At 36.9% G+C, this 21,155-nt stretch overlaps 1 protein-coding gene across 5 annotated transcripts in view; it reads left to right on the top strand.

Moving 5' to 3' along the window:
- ZZZ3 (zinc finger ZZ-type containing 3) overlaps window positions 1-20,776 on the top strand; it is a 42,189-nt gene extending 21,413 nt beyond the window's left edge. For 4 of the 5 annotated variants that reach the window (XM_017743528.1, XM_017743527.1, XM_017743526.1 and 1 more), the window contains 10 exons: window positions 3,712-3,850; window positions 5,223-5,370; window positions 5,452-5,570; window positions 5,872-5,943; window positions 6,116-6,217; window positions 7,249-7,344; window positions 11,463-11,615; window positions 14,409-14,543; window positions 17,123-17,223; window positions 17,593-20,776. In XM_017743528.1, coding sequence (XP_017599017.1) covers window positions 3,712-3,850; window positions 5,223-5,370; window positions 5,452-5,570; window positions 5,872-5,943; window positions 6,116-6,217; window positions 7,249-7,344; window positions 11,463-11,615; window positions 14,409-14,543; window positions 17,123-17,223; window positions 17,593-17,737 — 1,210 coding nt within the window. In that variant the 3' untranslated portion in view covers window positions 17,738-20,776. The remainder of the gene's footprint in view (window positions 1-3,711; window positions 3,851-5,222; window positions 5,371-5,451; window positions 5,571-5,871; window positions 5,944-6,115; window positions 6,218-7,248; window positions 7,345-11,462; window positions 11,616-14,408; window positions 14,544-17,122; window positions 17,224-17,592) is intronic. The other variant, XM_017743529.1, reaches the window with a different exon arrangement.
- The last annotated feature ends 379 nt before the right edge of the window (window positions 20,777-21,155 follow it).

Here is a 21,155-nt window from a genome sequence, read left to right as displayed (position 1 = left end):
GCTGATCAGTGTCAATCTGTAAGAAGTAGCTTTCCGTTTTTAACTATTGGTCCCTCAAAACCCAGTGTTAATCAAGATTTTTCAGCAGAGATAGTAAAGCTGTTTCTGTACTGTGCTGAATGATTCAAGTGTTCATCTGGAAGATTCCTGGCAATTAACGTGATTTAAGAACCTGCAAGAGTGTTTCAATACTGGGATTGTGGGAACAGAATTACATTCTCTGGAGTGAGAGTCTTCCTGCAGAGAGGACTGCTTTGGGTTTTGTATGTGCTAACAAGTTGGTATTTAGCACTGAGGAAAGTGTAACTTCAGTCAGTGGAGGGAACCTGTCTGTGAGTTTACTTGAGTGTGTTTGGTTTTGGCAAAGGATGTGAGATAATTTTCCTTGGTAATTCCTGACAGATCTTTCAGAGAAAATAATGTAACTAATTGTTGCTGGATGACGTAGAGGTGGTTGCTCTTTGAGTGCCTCATTGAAGGATGGAGCTGTTTTTGCAGCAGATTAATGAGCTACTTTCTCTTTTATTAGACTTTTTCCATTTTGGAGAATTTTAACTCAACTGCAGGAGCTGGTTTGGGTCAGAATTGTGCTTACTTACAAAGAGCCTGGAAACATAGAGAGCAAAATTGTTTGCCACCTTTTTGTTGGTTTGTTTTGGTCTGTTTTGGGGTTTTTTTTTTAAATAGTCCTGGAAATTATTCACATGATCTCTTTTGTGTAGTGCAGCAGAAGCATTTTGGTAGCGTTTGAGATTAAGAGGCCAGAATAGACAGACGCTTCAAGAAGGAGCTCAGTGTGTGTGTTATTATTTAGCTTGCTGCTTTTTCATGGAAATACTTGGCTTTATAACAGTCATATAGGAGCAGAGAGCCTGTGGAAATAGTAGTTGTTCAAAACTTAAAAGAACATTTGCAGACATACAGCTCACTAAAAAGTCCTGTTGAAGTTGAAAGGGATGTGCAGTGGTTTGGGTAGAATGCAGTTCTGCAGCAAGTCTAAAGTACCAGAATATGGAGCAAACTATGTATTTCAGAACTACAATTTTCAATTTTCTTTTCCTAGGCAATGGAAGATTCCCAAATTCTAGTTTTTGTGTATTTTAATACTTCTGATACTTGATAAAACTGCAGTCTTATTTTTGGGCTTCAGAATATATTAATTCATAAAAACGGAATATGGAAGCTAAAGTAGATAGCTCCAAATTAATCCATTTCTTAGCAGAGGGACAAAAAAGTGCTGGGAAACCTTTTTGTCTGAACAATTGGTTCAAAAACCCCTTTTTTCTCTTCAATTATTTCATCATAATGTTACTCTAGTCACAGATCAGTATTATATGACATGTTTTTGAATGATCCTGACATTTTTGTATTTTTACTTAATTCCACGAAGACCACTTCAGTGAGGTCACGTGAATGTTTTAATGAAGGAAGTAACTGAAGTTGAATATTCTTGGTTTTGTGTTATTTTTCCTCAAATGTAAATTCATCCTTCCATTCAGACTAAATTATTGAAGGCTACCTCATTAAGATGATTCCTTCCTTCCCTTTACACGTGAATCATCATTAAATTATCGCTTCATTTAAATCTCCAACATTTGGTTGCTTTTTACTTCTATGTATTTACGTGATTTAAATGTTATTACTTTCTTCCAATTTCATTTAGAAAATCAATTGCTTAAATACAATTTGAATAAATGAAGTAAAATGGCTCAAGAAAAAAATGTTAAATAAATACCTGTCTTTTTCTTAGATGCAAATTTGTGCACGCTGCTGAGCCTCTGTTACTGTGGCTCTGCTAACACGAGTTTGGGCACCTGCTGATGGAAACAGGCTTTTTGTTGTCTAGGGTAAATCCTCTCCCCAGGTATCCTTGAGCTCTTCTGTGTTGTTACAGCTGCATCTGCATGAGGATGTTGGCATCCTGCCTGTTTGATGTCCCTGGAGCCTCCAGGGCTCAGAGGTGCCGCCAGCCCCTGAGTGCAGGCAGAGCTCCCTGAGCTCGTGCTGTGTGTAAGGGCTGAGTAGAGATCTTCATTCCACAGCTGATGGCTCCTGTAAGCCTGGAGCAACCTGAGCTGTGCTATTGCCTCAGGCCAGTTCTGATGCACTGTCACCACTTTTGTGAGCTGTTTCTGAAGTTTGTTTTCCACCTGTTGAAGAATAGTCACATTAATTATCTCGTTTTATGCAGAGTTATTTTGATTAGAAGAAACTGGAGCACTTTCCCAATAGTGAAAATATTCAGTACTGTTCAATATTAATGGCCTATTAAATGGGTGGTTTAGGTCTTAGTTCCATGTAAACCTGAATATGTGCAGACAAATGTACATAGTAATTCATAACAGAATCATGTCCTATTGTTTTTAAACAAGCTCAGTATTTTAGTTTCAAACTTCAGAAAGTATAGCTATATTTTATGTTTGCAAATGTTACATTTGAGTGGAAAGAAAATTGGAGAGGCAGCAGTTTAATGTCCAGGTAGAAACTTAAATATTTAAAGGTACAAAGCCTGTATTTTGCCTTAAGATTGTTTACTTCCCTCCACTTAAAACCTTACCCAATTATTAGTGCAATCAATTGAAAAACTTGAATTACCTCAGTAACCTCTGGATCTTTTCTGTTGTATCCATGGAATTCATTGTGCCAGGCTTGTCTTTGTTTTAGCGATAAGGGAACAGAAAGAAAATTTACTGAAATACTGTAGTAGTGATCAGCTCTTACCTGATTTTAGTAGGAGTACTTTGTGCTGAACTAAATTACAGTTGTAATATTAAATGTCAGAAAATATTTTCATGAAGAAAGTTTATACATAATAATTTGCAACAATAGGGGCCATGGGTAACTATGGGATTTCAGAAACTGAAGTGGGGAACTGTAACTTTAAAGCTAATAAAAGGTGTGAAGTGTAGTTAACTGTTTTCTAAAGGCTGTGTTAAAATGTCATATGATTTCCTGAGTATGCATTAACTGTATCAAACACAGTTTGGAAAGCACATGTTACTGGGTACAGGCATGACAGTCACATCAGTGAGACTCAAGTGTCTCTGTTAAATAGACAGTCCAAATTGTCTGTGAATCTGGGGTGGCACGTCTGAGGGAACACTGACATTTTCATTCAGCTTCTGTATTCTTAGGGGAATCTGGTTTGAATTTATTTTGCAAATTACTTATTCCTTGGTTTGTTGCTACATTTCAAAAATTATTCTCATGTTCTGCTCTAAGGTGGGGCTTCTACAAAATGCTGTGTTTCTAAACCATTCCTGTCCAGCATTTGGATGGTTGAGTGAAATGTTAAAATTCTGTGGTAGTCACTTGTATTGGGGTACAAGGAAGCTGATGTTGAAGTGGGAGAGAAATTAGCTCATTTTGTTTGTGGTATTTTTAACTTTATAAACAAAGCTTGTTGGTTACAGCTATTGAGAATATGAATATAGGTTTTCCCTGAGACCATATTGTTTCAGCTACTATAGAATTTGCATTTAAAGGAAACCACTGGAGAGTTAAATATTTTTTTATGGGTTTATATAAATTCATCTACTATTAAAATAAATTTAATATATTTTTACTAGAATTCAGTAAAAATGTTTATGAAATGGTTGAGATAAGCTATGAAATCTGGTAGGTACTGGTAGATAACCATGGCTAGTGTTTAGGTGGGGGGTGTCACTTTTAAAGGCAAATGGAGTGAGATGTTTTCCTTTGTCTCTGTAGTTATCAGAGACTGTTACAGACGATTGCTGTACTCGAGGCTCAACGTACTCAAGCAGTTCAAGATCTTGAAAGTTTAGGCAGACACCAGAGAGAAGCACTGAAAGATCCTATTGGATTTGTGGAAAGACTCCAGAAGAAGGTATTTCTATGGACTTTTCCTAAGTCTTACTTGGAATTTTTTTTTTAATAACTAGTAACTCACCATCTATAGAAATTGGAGAATACATATATATACTTGGCATAAAAATGACGAGTTTAAATCTTGTAACGGCTGAGCAAAAATACCTCTTTGCTTTCTTACTGGATCTGTAAGAAATAGGTCTCTTCAATGATTTTATCAGATATGCTTCCTTTCCTTTGTTTTTGGTACACAGAAGTGCAATTTTAAAATTTCTACTTGTAGTATCTTGAAATCTACAGGTGACTGGAAGTATCAGGTGAAAAATTTCTAATCTTTCTCATTTGAGAACTGAAATGTGCTTTGAGTGAATTTGATAGGGTATGTTTAAAGAGCATGAAATGTAGTCTATATCCCAAACCCAAAGTGAACACTAGAACACATAACTGAGTCACAGATGACAGAATATTGGCTGATAGAGGAGAATTCATTTCTATAAGGAAACATTTTCTTTTCAAGTTTTAAAAAAATCTTGTCATAACAGGAGTACTGAAAATATGTTTTCAGCTTGAATCCTTTATCACTGGAGCATCTACCACTGGCAAACACAGTTACCTTCTAGTCTGATAGCAACTTGTATTTCAGTGAAGAATGGAGTTATGGTTCTCTTTTCCTAGTTTTGTAGACACCTAGGTCAGATGTAAGCCGCTTGGTTTCAGTAGTTGTCTTTCTGTTAAGTGTTGAGAGGAGTTAATAGCATGCATGATGTAAGAGTGTCGCATTTGGTATTCATTTTTTGGGGAAATACTAAGGACAGTTTGAAGTACTCCAGTGTATTTTTGTCCAGAAAGGACCAAAGGAATAATAGTCTTGCAGTTGACCTTTAAATAAAAAGGTGAGCTTTGCCACAGTATCGTTCCAGGCAGAACACAGCAAAATCAGTACAAAATATGCAGAGATTGCTCTGATGGGAGGAGTTGAGGTTTATCAAGTGATAAAACTGTGAATCTTTTGGATTCTTGGGTTAAGAAAGGTACAGATCCTGAGCTAACAGTATGTTTAATAAGGACAGTCAGAAACAGGTTATTGAAGTGTCAAACACCTGATTTCAGCTGTGAAATGCACCCTTTAAAGTTTTATGCTCAATAAGCCATCATTGACCGTGCCTCTGCATATTTTATATGCACTGTTGTGTATTATTCTTGAAAGATCTCACCTTCTCTTTAAAAAAACTGTGCGCTGCATGGCACTTCAAAAATTCTGGTTTTCCATTCTTCTGTCAAATAAAAAGCAGCACTGGGTTTTGTAGCATTTCAGTATTTGTAGGTTTTTGTTTGGATATAAAGTGATTGCATTAAATATTGCTTTTTACTTTTCATTCTTGTTTTTTCAGGTTGATATGGGTCTTCCATTTCCTCAGAGAGTTGTTCAGCTCCCTGAGATTGCCTGGGACCAATACACCACTAGCCTTGGAAACTTTGAGAGAGAATTCAAAAACCGGAAACGAAACAGTAGGAGAGTGAAGCTGATTTTTGACAAAGGTAAAAGAAAGTGGGCATATGTTACAAGAAAGAAATGACCAGTGGGGAAGTTTAATAATTCTTCCTTTGTGTTGCTTACAGTAGGTATACCTGCAAGACCAAAAAGTCCTTTGGATCCCAAGAAGGATGGAGAGTCTGTTTCGTACTCTGTCTTGCCTTTAAGTGATGGTCCAGAAGGCTCCACCAACAGTCGTCCACAGGTAGTTGTTCAAAAGGAAAGAAAAAAAATTACAAAATAATGATTTTTAAATTTTTTTCTTCTTTTCAGTATAGAATGTGAATATCTTAACTGTTTCTTCAAATTTCATGTTGGTGATAGGCGACATGCCATTCCTGTACTCAAATCCCAGAACTAAACTTTGGATTAGGCAAATTTTGTTTTGAAGTCTCATGCTTTGGTTTGGTTTTGGTTTAACTTAAGTAGGAAGAGGATTCTAATCAATTATGCCAGCTATAATTTTTCTAAACACGTATTCCATTTTATTTCCTGTATTTGAGCAGATGATAAGAGGGCGACTTTGCGATGAGACCAAACCTGAAACTTTTAACCAGCTGTGGACTGTAGAGGAACAGGTAATGGGAAGCTCTTTAATTTTGTAGCTATGGTAACATACTTGAGCATAAAAGCAAATTGTGTAATAATGTTTATAGTACTTGGGAGATCAGAGTCACATGTATTTAGATACTTGACAACTCATACCTGTACTAGGAAAAATGTATTTATTCCTTTTCACTGTTGATTTAGAAAAAGCTCGAGCAATTGCTTTTGAAGTATCCACCAGAGGAAGTAGAGTCCCGACGGTGGCAGAAGATAGCAGATGAACTGGGAAATAGAACAGCAAAGCAGGTAACATGTAAAACACTTGGAGAAGAATTCCCTTGTCTTTACTTTTTTTTTTTTTAATATCAGTAAAGAAAATTCAGTGTATTTTTGGTAATCACGTAGTCTTAAAAATGTAACAGCAGGACCTGCATTTAACCAGTAACAGTGTAACACTTACACTGGATCTCAAATACAGGATGTTAAATGTGCCCCAAAGCCCATGGCAAAGTTGCCAGACCTAGCTGTTCATGAGATTTTGACAGCACACATTTAATTCTATAGTGAACGTAGTTTAGTTCTGTAGTGAACACCAGCTGTGCTCAGACTGAGTTACACTGGAGTGCTGAATTTCCTGCACGTCAGTACTGTACAATGGGCAGACATGTAAATATCACAGACAGAAGAATTAGTTCTGTACTGGGGCTGAGATCCACAAAAGGACATAGATGAGGAGACACCAAGTATTTTTGCATCTAACTTGTTGGAATTTTTCCCCCGAAATAAATTTTCTCCGTTTTGACCAGAAGTAAAAAATGCTGATGTTCTGTGTTTACAGTATTTTAATTTCTTTTATTTCAGTTGGTGCTTTCAGATAAAAGTATGATTAAGTACTTCAGTATACAGGATTAGCTCATTTCTGATCATACCTGTATTTCTCCATAATTTCTCAAAAATAGGCATGCTTGCTTATGTCATTAATGGAGACCTACTTCCTGTATGCTAACTGTGGATAACATAGCTGGCATTGTTAAGAATGAGTTTAGCTGCAGCAGGAAGCAAACTACTAAAGTTCTTTCTATCACAATTTTTGCAAGATTTTCTGTGTATGTTTAAAGAAGGGTAATTTTTTTCTCTGAAAACTGTCAGAGCATCTGGAAATAGTACACATGCAGCACTGCAAGATAGGTAGCAGTTAGAGTAGTTGTCACAGAGTAGAATCTAGAGGATTTTTCTCCTAATGTTCTTAATCAATGTAGTAATCCTGGCAAAACTTTGGAGTGAAGACCAGTTACATTTCATTTGACATTGAGTTGTTGCATCTTGGTTTTTTCCAGGTTGCCAGTAGAGTGCAAAAATATTTTATTAAACTGACTAAAGCTGGTATTCCAGTTCCAGGAAGAACTCCAAACTTATATTTATATTCCAAAAAGGTGAGGCTGTTTTACAGAATTCTGTCTTTCTGTTTCATTTATGTGCAAGTTGAGTCAGAATCATTATAATACTTTTAATAAAGTTACTTGATGCAGTAATGTTCTTTTGTCAGTAGCATTATGGAGTGAATTAGATGATAATTCTGGTTTCACATTGACAACTCTTGGGGATATGAAGTGTTCAGATTGCAGGCTGAACTAACAGGGTAGAATGATGGTCTTGGGGTACTTCTTCCTCATTTGTAAGTTTATTATAGCTGATCAGGAAGTGGTAATGAAAACTCTGTTGAAGAAGATAAGGCCTATAATTCATATTGCACAGTAATGTTCTAATTAATAAAACCATAGAAAATTATGTATAACTGAGCCTGCTGAATTAGCTCAAGCATAGGCTTAAGACTGAAATGTCCATTAAAATATAGTGCTGTTTCTGATCTTGGATGAGAAAAAAATATGGTCCCAAAAATCTTAATTTGCAAGAGAAAAGACTAAATTTCTATGCAGATCAGTCACATATTTTGATTTAAATAATCTATAAGGTGCTCTTGGGTACTAATAAGGGCCATAGGTAGTAGAAGAGGGCAGTCTCAGATTTCATGGGGGTTTTATTTGTTGGGTTTGGGGTTTTTTTTGTTTCCACAGTATTTATAAAACTTCTTCAAAACCCCTTTACAGTGGCATTTTGTGGAGTAACATTACTGGTTTACATCCAGGTGTCTATGATGTTTTCTGATAAAGAATAGAGTAAACTTTATATTGATTATACAAAAAGGCAGACTTGCAGATTCAGTTCTTTGAAAGGTTGGAAACAAAAGTTGCTGTCCATGGTTTGATACAAAGGTATATCACAGTTCCTGTGTAATGATTTAAAGTGTTACACACCCTTAGTTGTCTCCTGGTATTCTCTGAAGTTATGCAAACAATAAGTGGTTGTATTGGAGGCTTTCCAGTTTGCCATCCATCATGGTAATATCATTTTACTTTCACCAGGATTTTAATCTACTATTGTGCTCTATAAACAGAGGCAGGGAAGGTGCAGACGTGACTCTGTCTGCCTCTTTGTCTATTGGAAAAGTGCTTTCTGGCAGAAGAACAAAAAAAACAGCTGGAAACATTGATACCTTAAATGCTGTGGAGATTCATCTGTCAGAATTCCAAATTACTTACACAGTTGGGGCTAATTTCTGTAGTATGATAATATGGTGTGGCTGATTTCAAGAGGCACTGAAAATTTAGTTCTGAAAATTATAGTTGTTTGAGTTCTTTATGCCAGTGTACCTTGGTTTAAATTACCTTGGTCACACCTTTTGTTGTTTCCTGTTAATTGTGTTTGGAAAGACGATCATTACAGAGTGTGTGCAATGCTGCCAGGCAGCAGATCACTGGATTTGATAAACAGTGGGAGTACTTAATCAGTTGATGTGGGACATTTTAACTGTATTTTTCACTCATTTGAACAGTGACCCCACTGTGGACAAACCCAGTATAACCAAGACAGAAACATATTTTCTATAAAATTCTTAACATTCTCATACTGCAGCAGTAATGGTCCCATCATATAGATTTTTCTTAGGCTTCTATCTAGAACGTATCTAATACTTACATCAGTTTTTGCAGTGTGACTCACATCCTTATTGCAAGGTCATAAGAGTAAGGTCGTTGTGCCCTGGTTTGTGTTAAGCAGCATCCATGTGTTCTATTTGTATCCTGTGTAAGAAATACAGCAGATGAAAAAATCAAACCGATAGTGTATGTGGAGAAATGGAGCTCTCAGTCTGCTAACAGAGCACAGATTGACAGCACCATACCAGGTTAGTTACTCCCAGGTCTCCAGTGCAGATAACAGCAGGAAGGAATTGCAAGGGCTATTGGAAGCCTGGGTCGTGCTTGTGCTATGCTTGTCCTAATTTTGGCATGGAGTGTACATGTACACTGTAACTGCAGTGTGTCTGCTTTATTACCAGTAACAGAAGTATGAAAACTGGATGCTAATACTTTAAGCACGTACCTATGGGAAAATAAGACACATAGATATATTTAATGTAAAGATTTGTGTCAAAAGGGATGCTTCACAAGAACACACATTTCTCTATGGGGATTGTCCAAGATGCTTTTTTAAAATGGTTACTGGAGAGGTGAGAAGCCTGTTCAGTTCTTGAATATCTTGTTGAAGTTACCTTGTATGTCTACTCATATGACATAGGTCTCTTCTAACAAATGATGCAGGAAATTAAGCAGGATGTATCAGTTTATTTTCTTGTATAACCATTACCTACTGCTGGTGAAAATAAAACTGGATCTGAGATTTAGGAACTCTAGTATTCAGTTCTTCAATTATGGCTTATCATTTTCCATTTAATCCTTATATAATATCATTAGTGCACCTGCTTTTAAGCTTAATCTAGAGATATATTTCCCGCAGGGAAAATGATCTTTAACTATCTGCTTTTAAGTAGTATTTTAGTTCATTCTTCACCAGAAGAACAGAATTCAAATCCTCAGTTCACTTTGTAGGTCGCAACACTGTTATGCATGGCAGTGCTGCTGTATAAGCATAGGCACAGTTTTCCTTTCCTGACTCCAGATCTCATATTGAATGCAGATCTGTTTTCTGTTAACAGAAAATGTAAATCACTGTGTCAGCTCAAGCTGAAATACCACCTATGCATAGAAGTATTTTAGAGAGGTTTGAAGTCCTAAGGGAAACCATAAAAGCACCAAAACACAGGTAGCTGGTGATCATAAGGCAGAAAGTGGAAAATTTCAACACAGTGGGTATAGTGCGTCAGTCTTAGAAGAAATTCTTTTCTTTTTTGCGCTGTAGTAGTTCTGCAGATCAGAAGTACCACCTTCCAGTTGTTACTACAGACTTCATCTCTTCCCTAAGACTGAACAGAGCTAATCGCAGTTCCTTGTGGTACTTCTGTCTGCATCGATGCATACCATCTAAATAATTTGTGTCATCTGTGCCTTTACTTTTTAAACTGCACAACTATAGAATGATGCTACATGCCTCTTTAGAGATTGAATCCCTCTTTAGAGATAAAGGGTTGTACTATAATATTACAGGTTTGTAACTGATATAGGAACCTTTTGGGATAAAAACTCTTGCTAAAAAGGGAGAAAGTACTAACTGTTCCAAGTATTCCTTTTGCTTTAGCTGTATGAGCAGCTAGGCACAGTGCAAAACAATCCTCTCTTTTATGATTGTTAGGAAAAACACTTTTCATGCTTACGTTTTTGGTTCACACTCTTGAGTTATTTTAAAGCTGAGGAATGTAAGTTTTGACATTAAATGTCAAAATGCTGGTCTGGAAAGTAGCTAAGTAAGGGGTTGAGTCAGTTTCATTCACCCCAAATTATTCCTTTTGATATTTAATATTCTTGCACTGGGGACTAAGTAATACAGGCTGAGTGCCTTTTAAAACTGGCATGCTTTCTTACCCTCAGACACCATTAAAGTTGAAAGTTTCTAGATGTGAACTAATGGAGTAATTTATTTCACCTAATGTGTTTTAGGTTTCTTTTTCATGCAGTGGCAACAAAAAAGAACCTTCAGAGAGCAGTTCTTTCTAACTCTTAGAATTCTCTTTTTGGTGCGATGAATTGCTTTCTCTCTCCTGCACCAGGACAGTAGGTCTAGACTCGGATTTTTTTCTAAGCCACAAATACAGGAAGTTGATGATGAGTGTTGAGCATGGATCTTTTGGCTCTTGGACCTGTGCAAAATTACTTCCTTGCTGAGTGTCACACACCATGGGAAGTTTTTCAATATTTTTGCTCTCTGGTCCTCTGTCTTCAAAATTGTAACAGCCTTACTTTCTGTTTTACTCTTGCTGTCAGTCCCACCTGTTTAGAGAGTAGGGGCTTTATGGTAAGGGCTCTTACTTGCTGCATTTTTACCAAAGTATTGCACTGTTCATTTGATTCCCCCTGTTACGAAAGAGAAGAACTCCAGCTGTGGGAGGCTATGATACAGAGATATAAGTAAAAGTAATTGGAAATATGATAGATTATTTAATGTAAAAGAACAAATTCCAGGCAAGGTTTTATCAATGAAAATTTTTTAAATAATAGCCAAGGAATGTTTTTAAAAATATACCATTTTTTCACTGTAGTCATCAAGTAGACGGCAACATCCTTTAAATAAACATCTTTTCAAACCTTCAACTTTCATGACATCTCATGAACCTCCAGTTTATATGGATGAAGATGATGACAGATGCAGTTTTCACAGCCATATGGATACTGCAGCAGAAGAGGAAGTATCGGTATGTAATTTAAATCAAGGAGAGAATGTCTTGCTTGCTGTCACTTTGACCTTGTTTAGTGTTTAGAGGATTAGGCATCTTCACCATAAAATACCATCAAGTAAGTATTAAATTGTAATAAGATTCATGAGCCATTTTGAATTATAAATACATCATTAATATAACAGCCTCCAACAGCAAAAAATTCAGACCAAATCAGGAAGGAAGTCTGTAAGTCATAAACAGTCTTGTCCTGAAATAGCTCGAAGAAGTTTTAGTTGCATATTTTTTTAAAATGATCTGGCATGAGAGAGGTTTGAAAATCTTGTAAATTATATAGTTGGAATTCTGGTTAAAGATGTGTTTTAGAAAGGTTACATAGAGTCCTGGTAAAATTCAAATGCTATTGGCATCACTGCTTTTTTTTATCTTTTACTGGCTGAATTAATTATGGATTTTGTAAAATCCACTTCAAAGTGTGAACTAAGAGACTGAATTGTCAATCAACAAGCATATTTATGTATTCTTAGAGGCAAATTCTAGTAGACATCCTAACCCAGTGAATTGCTACATCATGGTGTGTGCTACTTTCCAAATTTAACCCATGCAATAATACAGCAAGAATTTAGACATATGTCGTTCCCATTTCCATATAGAATCAAAGAGGGACTATATCCTACTGCTTGGGAGCTGGGCAAGTTTCACAGCTGGTGTGAATCACTGTGGTTTTCCTGTGCTTAGACTGAAGAACCTGACTTGTTAATTCTATTTTTTTTTTGTGAGCCTAGTGACATCTTGTGTGTGAAAAGCTTGTTGCATAACACAAGTATTGAGGCCACCCACTATAAGTCCATTCATTTTCTTTACTGACTTTTTTTACCTGCACTGCATAGCCTTCCTTAATTATTAAATTTACTTATCTATTTCCCAGTCTTAAATTCTGTCTTCACTCATATTCTGTATTCTCTCTCTCTGTTGATCTTTCAGCTCACCCACAGACATTCCTGATAACTTTGCATATTCCAATAAGAGTCTTAAAAGGTGTGGAAAGCAAAATGCATATTAGAAGAGATGCAATGCAGCTGGTTTTGAGCTAACATGCTTTTGTTCTGTATTGTTTTTAAATACATATTTTCTAATTGTTCTGAACAGTTTTCTGAAACATTTTGGTTTTGCCATGGTGTCCTGACTAATAATTAATATAGGCACCATAAATCAACTGGGCTTTATTTTTATTTAGGCAGAAGTTACTGTTTCACATTTTTGCAGTGATAACAGTGGACATGTGCCACACACACTGGAGCACCATTTCCAGATAGATACAGTCCTGGCTTTCAGTAAGGTAGAAGGACACACGGGAGCTCAGTTACCAAAAAGATTCCCACAATCAGTGCAAAATAAAAGCAGTTTGGAAGCAAAAAGGGATTGTAAACTATATTCAGAATGAACATACAGGATTCTGTTCTAGTGTTAAAAGTCAGACCTCTTGGTGACAATCGCTGTCTTGGAGAAAAATACTTTGCATCGTGGTGCAGAAGAAAAGCAGTGGAATTACCACATGCTTTTCCTGTGTAAAGACAAAAAAATTTTGCCTGATTATTACCAGTCATAACTATTCCTGAAAAATTGTATTTTGGTATAAATGAGTTATTTCCAAGTGAGGACCCACTATTTCTAACAGAGTTAATTTACTTTCCAGGTATGATTTCTTAATTTTGTGAGTAGTCTAATTATTCTAGAACACAGCTACTTACTATTCCAGAATGAATTGTCCACCGAGGGAGCTATTAAAGCATACTTTATTCAGTATACAGTTACTTCGTGATAGGCAGTTTTTCTCAGAAAAACTTTTGAGATTTGCATGGAAGGTGAATCCCTGGTGAGTGAATTCCCTTATATTTAAGAGAATGTAGCTTATCACTACACAACTGAATTGTGTCATTCAACCATAACTTTCTGAATATTTGCAGTCTAATCCTTTATATAGGCTCATAATTACAATTAAATAATTGATAAGGCTTTTCAGGAATGTAATAAAGCCTCTTCTCCTCACTTCCTTTAATAAACTTACTAAATAATACAGAATCTTCAGTCTTCACAGATTCATAAAAAGGAATGGAAATTACATATTTAGGCTAGATTAGAAGAATTTTAATCACTACCTTGTAGTTGCAATTGTTTTCCCTACCTGAATGTTCCTGTTGGTGCAGGATGTGAAAACTGCTCTACATCAGTACAGAATTGGCATCTTTGGAAACAGGTGACATCTACCAACTACAGCTGCTACAATAAAATCATTACCTTGAAATGAGCATCTGAACTAGAATTAGAGCTTCTGTCCTTTCATAACAGATCCTCAACCTTTGGTGAAGGAAATGGCATGAGAAAAAGCAGAAATTGCGTGTGTTTGGAAAAGAGAGAACCATTTGTTGTACATCTCTGGCAAAGATGTCTGCACTGGCCTGTAGGGAGACAAACTGCTTCATAATTTATGAAAAATAGCAGTCTGTTTTTATAAGCTCTTAAGACACAGTAAAGGGATAAAGGAGTTGGATAACTCTGAAAGTTTTACTCTTTCAGTCATGGCATGGTGCTTCTCATCACATTTTATTCTTACCAGTAAAGGTGAGAAGTTAAGACTGGGTATGGCTGTTACATTTTTTAAAATATTTTCCCAGAATGTTAGAATATATTGCCATCATTTTCTTAAACATTATTAATCATACATCGTGATTTATGGAACAAATATATATCTTACTAGTTACTCTATTCCTACAGTAAGAATGTTTTTCTGGGGTTTTTTACCTTGAACAGGATGAAGAGAGTATTCCAGTAACATATCGAGAGTTACCTGAATACAAAGAACTGTTAGAGTTTAAAAAATTGAAGAAACAGAAACTCCAGCAGATGCATGCAGAAAGTGGGTTTGTGCAGCATGTGGGATTTAAGGTGAGTGCAAGAGATGTTCTTCTGTTACTCAGTGGAATTTAGAAGTCTTCCAAGAGAACGTGGTTTGAATTTCCTGAAGAGATTTTGTTTAATACAGCAAGTTTGGTTCCTTAGTTCTTGTTCACTGTGTCTGTTTTCTGTCATTTTCTTTAGGAAAAACAGCCCACGTCATTCACTCCTTCTGGTAGCTCAGCTTTCACTGAATGCTGATGTTATATGGAAATTAATAAACATTCTGTCTTTTTCTCACCACATTATAAAAATACAGCTTGTATTAGAGCCTTGTTAAATCATGATAGAATTCCATTTGACACTACATTCTGTTTTGACAGTGATTCATTAATGATAATTTTCTGATTATGAATTTGGAGTAATTTTGGCTCCACCTGAGGCGAAAGAAGGGACAGAGATTTTGGATAAGAGTAATAGATTAATAATTTTTTTTTTGTTTTGTACGACTTCACAATCTCATCAAGTGATAACTGACAGAAGTTGAAGCAAGGACATAAAACAGTATTTATGTAAAATTAAGAAAATAAACATTAAGTTAAACTGATGTGTTGCCCCAGTAAGAACTATTAATGGGCAATATGAAAGAAAAGGCATTGTCAAAATCTTATTTTCTGGTTTGCAAGGGATTTTGTGTCTAACTGGTTGGTGTAAGTGTTGGAACAGGGTTTTTTTGTGTTACAGAGCTAGATATATTTTCTAATACCCATTTACATAAGAATGCAAGGATAGTTCAAGGTTCAGTTCAAGTTGGCTGTAAAATTAAGACAGCCTCGTCAGTAGATACTGACAGATTTAAGTTATTAGATCACCAAAGGGCTTTTTATTTTTGTTGGGTTTAGTTAGCATGGTGTGTTTGGCATTTCATTTTGTGGGATTTTTTAAATTAGCATTTTCTTCCCCCCAAAATTTGAAACTTTAATCAGGCAGACCAGACTTTAACAAACTGCTTTTTCTACATAAAATTATCCTGAGAAGTAAATTGGCGTTACACAGTGTCAAGCATTTGAAGTTTGAAAGTTTCTTTGCATTTGAGTTTGAGTGTATTATGCATTACAGTAAGCTGTGAAATCAGGTGATGATGTACTGTTTTCCCTCAGGAAATTCAGTTCATGGGCTGGACAGACCTCACCTAATAAGCAGCTGTTGAGAGCCGTTTTGGTTCTGCACAGCCTTCAGCCTCATTTACTACACATTATTCAACCTGTGCTTTAAATATTGAATTATTGAATCCCATGTGGGCTCTTCATGGCTTTCACTGCTATAATATCCGAGCAATTTGCAAATACTTCTTTTCTTCATTATGAAATGAAAGGCATAGTATTATTTCTGTTTCACAGGGCAGAGAGGAGCTGGAACACAAAAATTAAGGTCAGGGCTTTCCACTGTCTTGGTTCTCAAATTCAGATGACTGGAGCCAATTTTTAAGTTCTAGCATTATTCTGAACTTGATGTTTTCAAAGAACAGCTCCTGGTATGCTTAGTCCCTCCTCATTATCAACGCTCAAACTTGGAGAGCCATCTGTGGAAGGGAGGGATGCAGCTGTGGCAGATCTGTGTGAAAGGTGTTTGTAACCCTGGGTGCCTTAATGGTGGTGACAGGAGCAGGTGCTGTACCAGTGGGTTTCACAGATGCTGAGAGAGAACTTCAGGTTCTGATAGATGGGTAGAGGATGAGCAATGGGAGCAGAGGCTTGTTTCCCACATTTCTTTTTTGTTTTCAGTCCTATCTCTGCAGCACTCTTCATAGAGAGCTTTTCAAAAACCTAAACTTTGTCTGCAAGTCCCATTTTCTTGGTTTCTTTTTTTTGATCAAATATTTTTCCATTTCTGCCCCTATTCTATACCACTGTGAATGTTTCATCTAGTCTTTCATGTTTTGTTTTTACTTTGGCTTTTTCTCTTCATGCCACACGCACTTAGCTGTTGTGTTGTCTCTGATCTTCTTGGGATTAGTTCTTGTCTTGCTCAGTTTTAGTTCTAGACCTCTGTTTCCTTCTCTGAACATACTACTCCCCTTCTTTCCCAGCCACCTGGCTTTTAGTTCCAGGCCACCCGTGATGTGTTACTCCATTTCCCGAGCTGGAAAGTGCATCGGTGTGCCCTGATCTGCAGCCCCCCAGCAGCCCCCCAACAAGCTCTGCTGGTCTGGTCTTACTGCTTCCTTCTGCCACGAAGAGTCTGACATTCCATGTGGCTGGACTTGTGTGAAACATCACGTTCTTGTGCTGTGTCACAGCAGTTCTTAGAGCCAGCTGAGGCTGAGCAGTGTCTGCAGGCAGGGCTGGGCTGCTGGTCTTGAGCAGGATAATGCCAAGATGGAGCATCTGGGGAGTGGGAAGCAAAGCAAAAGCTTGATGGATTCTCAGGGCTCTGGAGGGTCTCTCCTGGAGAATGTGGACTTTTATCCACAAATACGTTGTGGTCCGCGGTGAGGGGAGTTCAGCTGTGTGGGCTGGCAGTAACACACGGACACACAGAGATTCCCATGTGGTGAATTGGTGTGCACTGGTAGCCATGGAAGTGCCTCCAGCTGCTGTTTTCTCAGTGCTCTTCCATCTGCTCCACAGTGTGATAACTGCGGGATTGAACCTATCCAGGGTGTTCGGTGGCACTGCCAAGACTGCCCTCAAGAAATGTCCTTGGATTTCTGTGATTCGTGTTCTGACTGGTGAGCAGCAGCCTGTGCTTCTACTTACTTGTTATTAGATTGAATCTCTCTACTGCATAATTCCTATGTAGGGTGGAAATCTTTGCTCCAGCACAAGGCACATATCCTGTGTTGGGTAAAGTAGAAGATAATTTGGCATCTATTTGTGGGAGATACATGTTGTAAGCAGATTCTGGATGTACAATTTTATTTTTTTAATATAGTGGACAGATAGGTTTGGTACAGTTAAATAGAGGGGGGAATTAGACTTTATTGAATGAATTGCTATCCAATTTGGTATGAATCTGTTCATATGATCACTGTTTCTGAAAGTTAAAGATAAGGAAAATATTTGACTTTTAAACTGTTATCTTTTTCTTTCCCTTGCAGTCTGCATGAAACAGAGATTCATAAGGAAGATCACCAGTTAGAACCTATTTACAGAGCAGAGACATTTTTAGACAGAGACTACTGCATGTCCCAGGGCACCAGTTACAATTATCTTGACCCAAACTACTTTCCAGCAAATAGATGACATGGGAAGCAGATCTACCATCTTGGGTTTACTATCCTCTTTGAAAAATAACAATGGCACCATTGTTAATTCTGTGCACATTTTGGAAAGACTCTGCTTTCCCTGAAATGTCACTCACAGCATGACAGCTTCCTGGGTGTACTTGTCAAACTACAGCTTTGAGCTGTCATGGTTCTAGATCACTGAACAGCAGCTGAACATTCCTAGTGTGCAGAAGGTTTCACTGGGAGACTTTTCTATCACCACATTAGTCACTTTTAGGTGGTGAATCTAAACAAAAGAAAAACATACAAAAGGGTGAGCCAGAAATGAGAGCACACATTAAAGATAGAGTAAATTCCAAAGGCTTTGAAGAACTTGGTTATAATGAGATCCAGAGGAGATGAAGTATTTATATAAAAACAGTTTAGTAGCTTGCAGTTTTGTTGTGAAATAGTTTTCAGCACAGTAACTGACTTCTTTAGGCAAGGTTTTAACCAATGACAGTGTTTGCTTCTAGGCTGTACTCTAAAAATACTCACTGTCTCAGCGATGGTTGGCTACAGGCCTTTATTCAATCGGAGCTGCTTAATCATGTTGACCTTCAATTTTTAAATTTTTTTTTAAAACCACAACGAACTCTATTTACCAACAGTGAAGCACTACAGGGGGCAACTGTGGCATTGCTTCCTTAACCAGCTCATGGTGTGTGAATGTTATAAAATTGTCACTCAGATATATTTTTTACATGTAATGTTATATAAGATGATCATGTGATGTGTACAAAATATGGTGAAAAGTGCCAGTGCTAGTAACTGTGTAAAGTCTCTAATACTCAACATTAACTCCTTTAAAATAAAATACACAGCCTTCTGCCTCTGTATTTGGAGTTGTTAGTGCAACTCATCAAAGAAAACTGCCTAATATAAATCATATATATGGTAATAATTTTTCCTCTTTTGTAGTCTGCACAAGATCCATGAAAGATTGTATTTTTATTACTATTTAAACAGTGATTAAATTTAGCCTGAGCAGTGAGCAAGGGTTCACATGCATTCTTTTATACTGCTGGATTTTGTTGTGCATCATTTAAAACATTTTGTATGTTTCTTCTTATCTGTGTATACAGTATGTTCTTAAATAATGTTCAATTGTCAGGAGAACTGTGAGAAATAAACTATGTGGATACAGTCTGTTTATATATAGAATGCTTGCTGTGACTTCCTTTCTGTGTAGTTCTGACTCTTTAATCAAGATGGAATCGTGTACAGGACACTTGGATCGGTCACCCAGCCCTCACTGCGCAGCCCCGCGAGACGCCCGGCCCTGCCTCCGCTGCTCTCTGCGAGGGGCTGCGGCTGCTCGGCGCTGCTCAGCCCGCTCTGGCCCTGGCAGGGTTAGCATTCCAGTTCTCTTCTTCCTCACTCACAGACTTCTTTGTCAGATCACAGAAAATCCAGATTTTAGTAGCCTTGGTACAGTGTATACCATTGTCTGAGAAGCTTTGTAATTATTGTGACATATTTTACTTAATATATTTTTTATTGAAATGTATAGCTTGTGATTCAGAAACACTTGATTATTTTATAACTGTAATAGACTTCTAGTTGCTTTGAAACTAGAATACTCAGAGCAATTAGCTAGAAAACAAACGAATTTGACTTTAAAAGATGGCAATAAGAAGGGTAATTGGCTGGCTGCACCTGGTAACTCTAATTATAAATTGATCATTATTAATTTTTGCAATAACTTTAGGTGTAGCTATTTTTTGCTTCAGAAAAAAAAAATTTAGGCATTTAATCTATTTAGTAAGTAATACAATACAGTTGCTGAAACACTGAGCAAGTATCATATGTAAACATATCTCACGTATCTCGTATACTTAGATAAATTTAATAAACCTTAAAAAAACACAACACAAAACTCACATGATGTATTTTAGTTTTAATTGGAAAAGATACTGCTCTGAGAGGCTTTCTAATACCATAAAAATGTGCTTTCCACATCATTCATGCTCTTTATAGGAAACTAGAGTTGGTGAAGATGTATTATTGGGAAGAGGATCTGTGGTAACATTCATTTTCTGTTTATATCCTGAAAAAAATTATGGGAATAAAATAAGAAAAGTAAATTAAAGAAAATAGTCATCAATTTAGGATAGCTTGGAAAGAACAAAAGATCTTGGTATCCTTGGAACAAGGTTGGAAGCCAAAGTGTAATTTCGAGTCTGAATCACCCAAGAAAGAAGTGTCTTGGATAAGTCCTCTTTTATTGAATATGTATAAATATTAATGTTTCCCTATGCATGCATATACAGCTGTTTCTCCTGCATACATTTTGAACGTATGCAAATGGGTATCTAATGCACATACACCAAATCAAGCATGGGGGTTTTTTGGTTTTTTCCACAGAAAAGACAGAAGAAACAGAAAGAAAAATTAAAGTGAAAGTGTATGGTAAATAATTTTTGTAATTTGATTTAAAAAAAACCCCAACAAAATAGCAGCTGACTGTTGCCTTTGCTCCCATCTTGCACAAGTATGAGACTCCACACTTTATAACTTCTACTGTAATTAAAGATCATAGAAAATACTCCAGAAAACCTACCCAGATGAATTTGCAACTTTATGGTAACTGCAGAGTATTCTACTTCTAAAAAGAACCGCCCCCAGCAGCAGCTGCTGGTGCGTCAGGGCTCGTGTAGCCAGAGCTGCCCTCTGGAGCTGGTGTGGTACTGCAGGCGCTGCTGCTGCTGCTCAATGGCACTGGCTGGAGCTGGAGAAGCACTTCTTAGAGCATCAGAGATAAAATGTAGGCTATAGAAGGACCCAGGAAAGAAGGAACATCCAGGATATGAAGGATAAGAACATGTGTAAAACAGACCCTAAAAATTAATTGAATTAGCATCTACAGGGCAAATGCTAAGGAAGAAAAGGAAACAGAAGAATCTGCCCTGATTGGAAAAAGGACATACTCTGTAAGCATGCTGATTTGAGCTATATTTTCAAGTCATGTACTGTGCTTTGAAAAGGATTAAACCCACATATACTGTAACAGAAATCACTACTCCTCATTTTTGTACATGTTTTATTTGTATTATGTCTCCATTACAAGAAAGGTAACTTTAAAAATGCAAATCTGCTGCATAAAGTACACCTTTGACAGTACAAGCAATCATGCAACCCACTTTCACTGTGAATTCATCCAGTAGTTCCAGTAAAAGGATGCAGTTACTTTACAGGAATGTCAAACAAGCTTCTATTTAGCTGTCAGTATACCAAAGAAACTCCACAATATTTTGGTTAGCCTAATGGAAATAGCTATGACTTTTACAGACTTTTTTGCAGATTACAGATAAATGGCTTACTAAAGGTGCAAGCAACATGAATCAAATAATCCCTGACATGTTCCTTTTTTGTTGGTTTCCCACCCCACCACA

Source organism: Corvus brachyrhynchos, unplaced genomic scaffold (genome assembly GCF_000691975.1).
Source record: "Corvus brachyrhynchos isolate BGI_N302 unplaced genomic scaffold, ASM69197v1 scaffold48, whole genome shotgun sequence".
Lineage (NCBI taxonomy): Eukaryota > Metazoa > Chordata > Aves > Passeriformes > Corvidae > Corvus > Corvus brachyrhynchos.
Note: the sequence above shows the minus strand (reverse complement) of the source record. Positions and strands in the feature narration are given on the sequence as shown.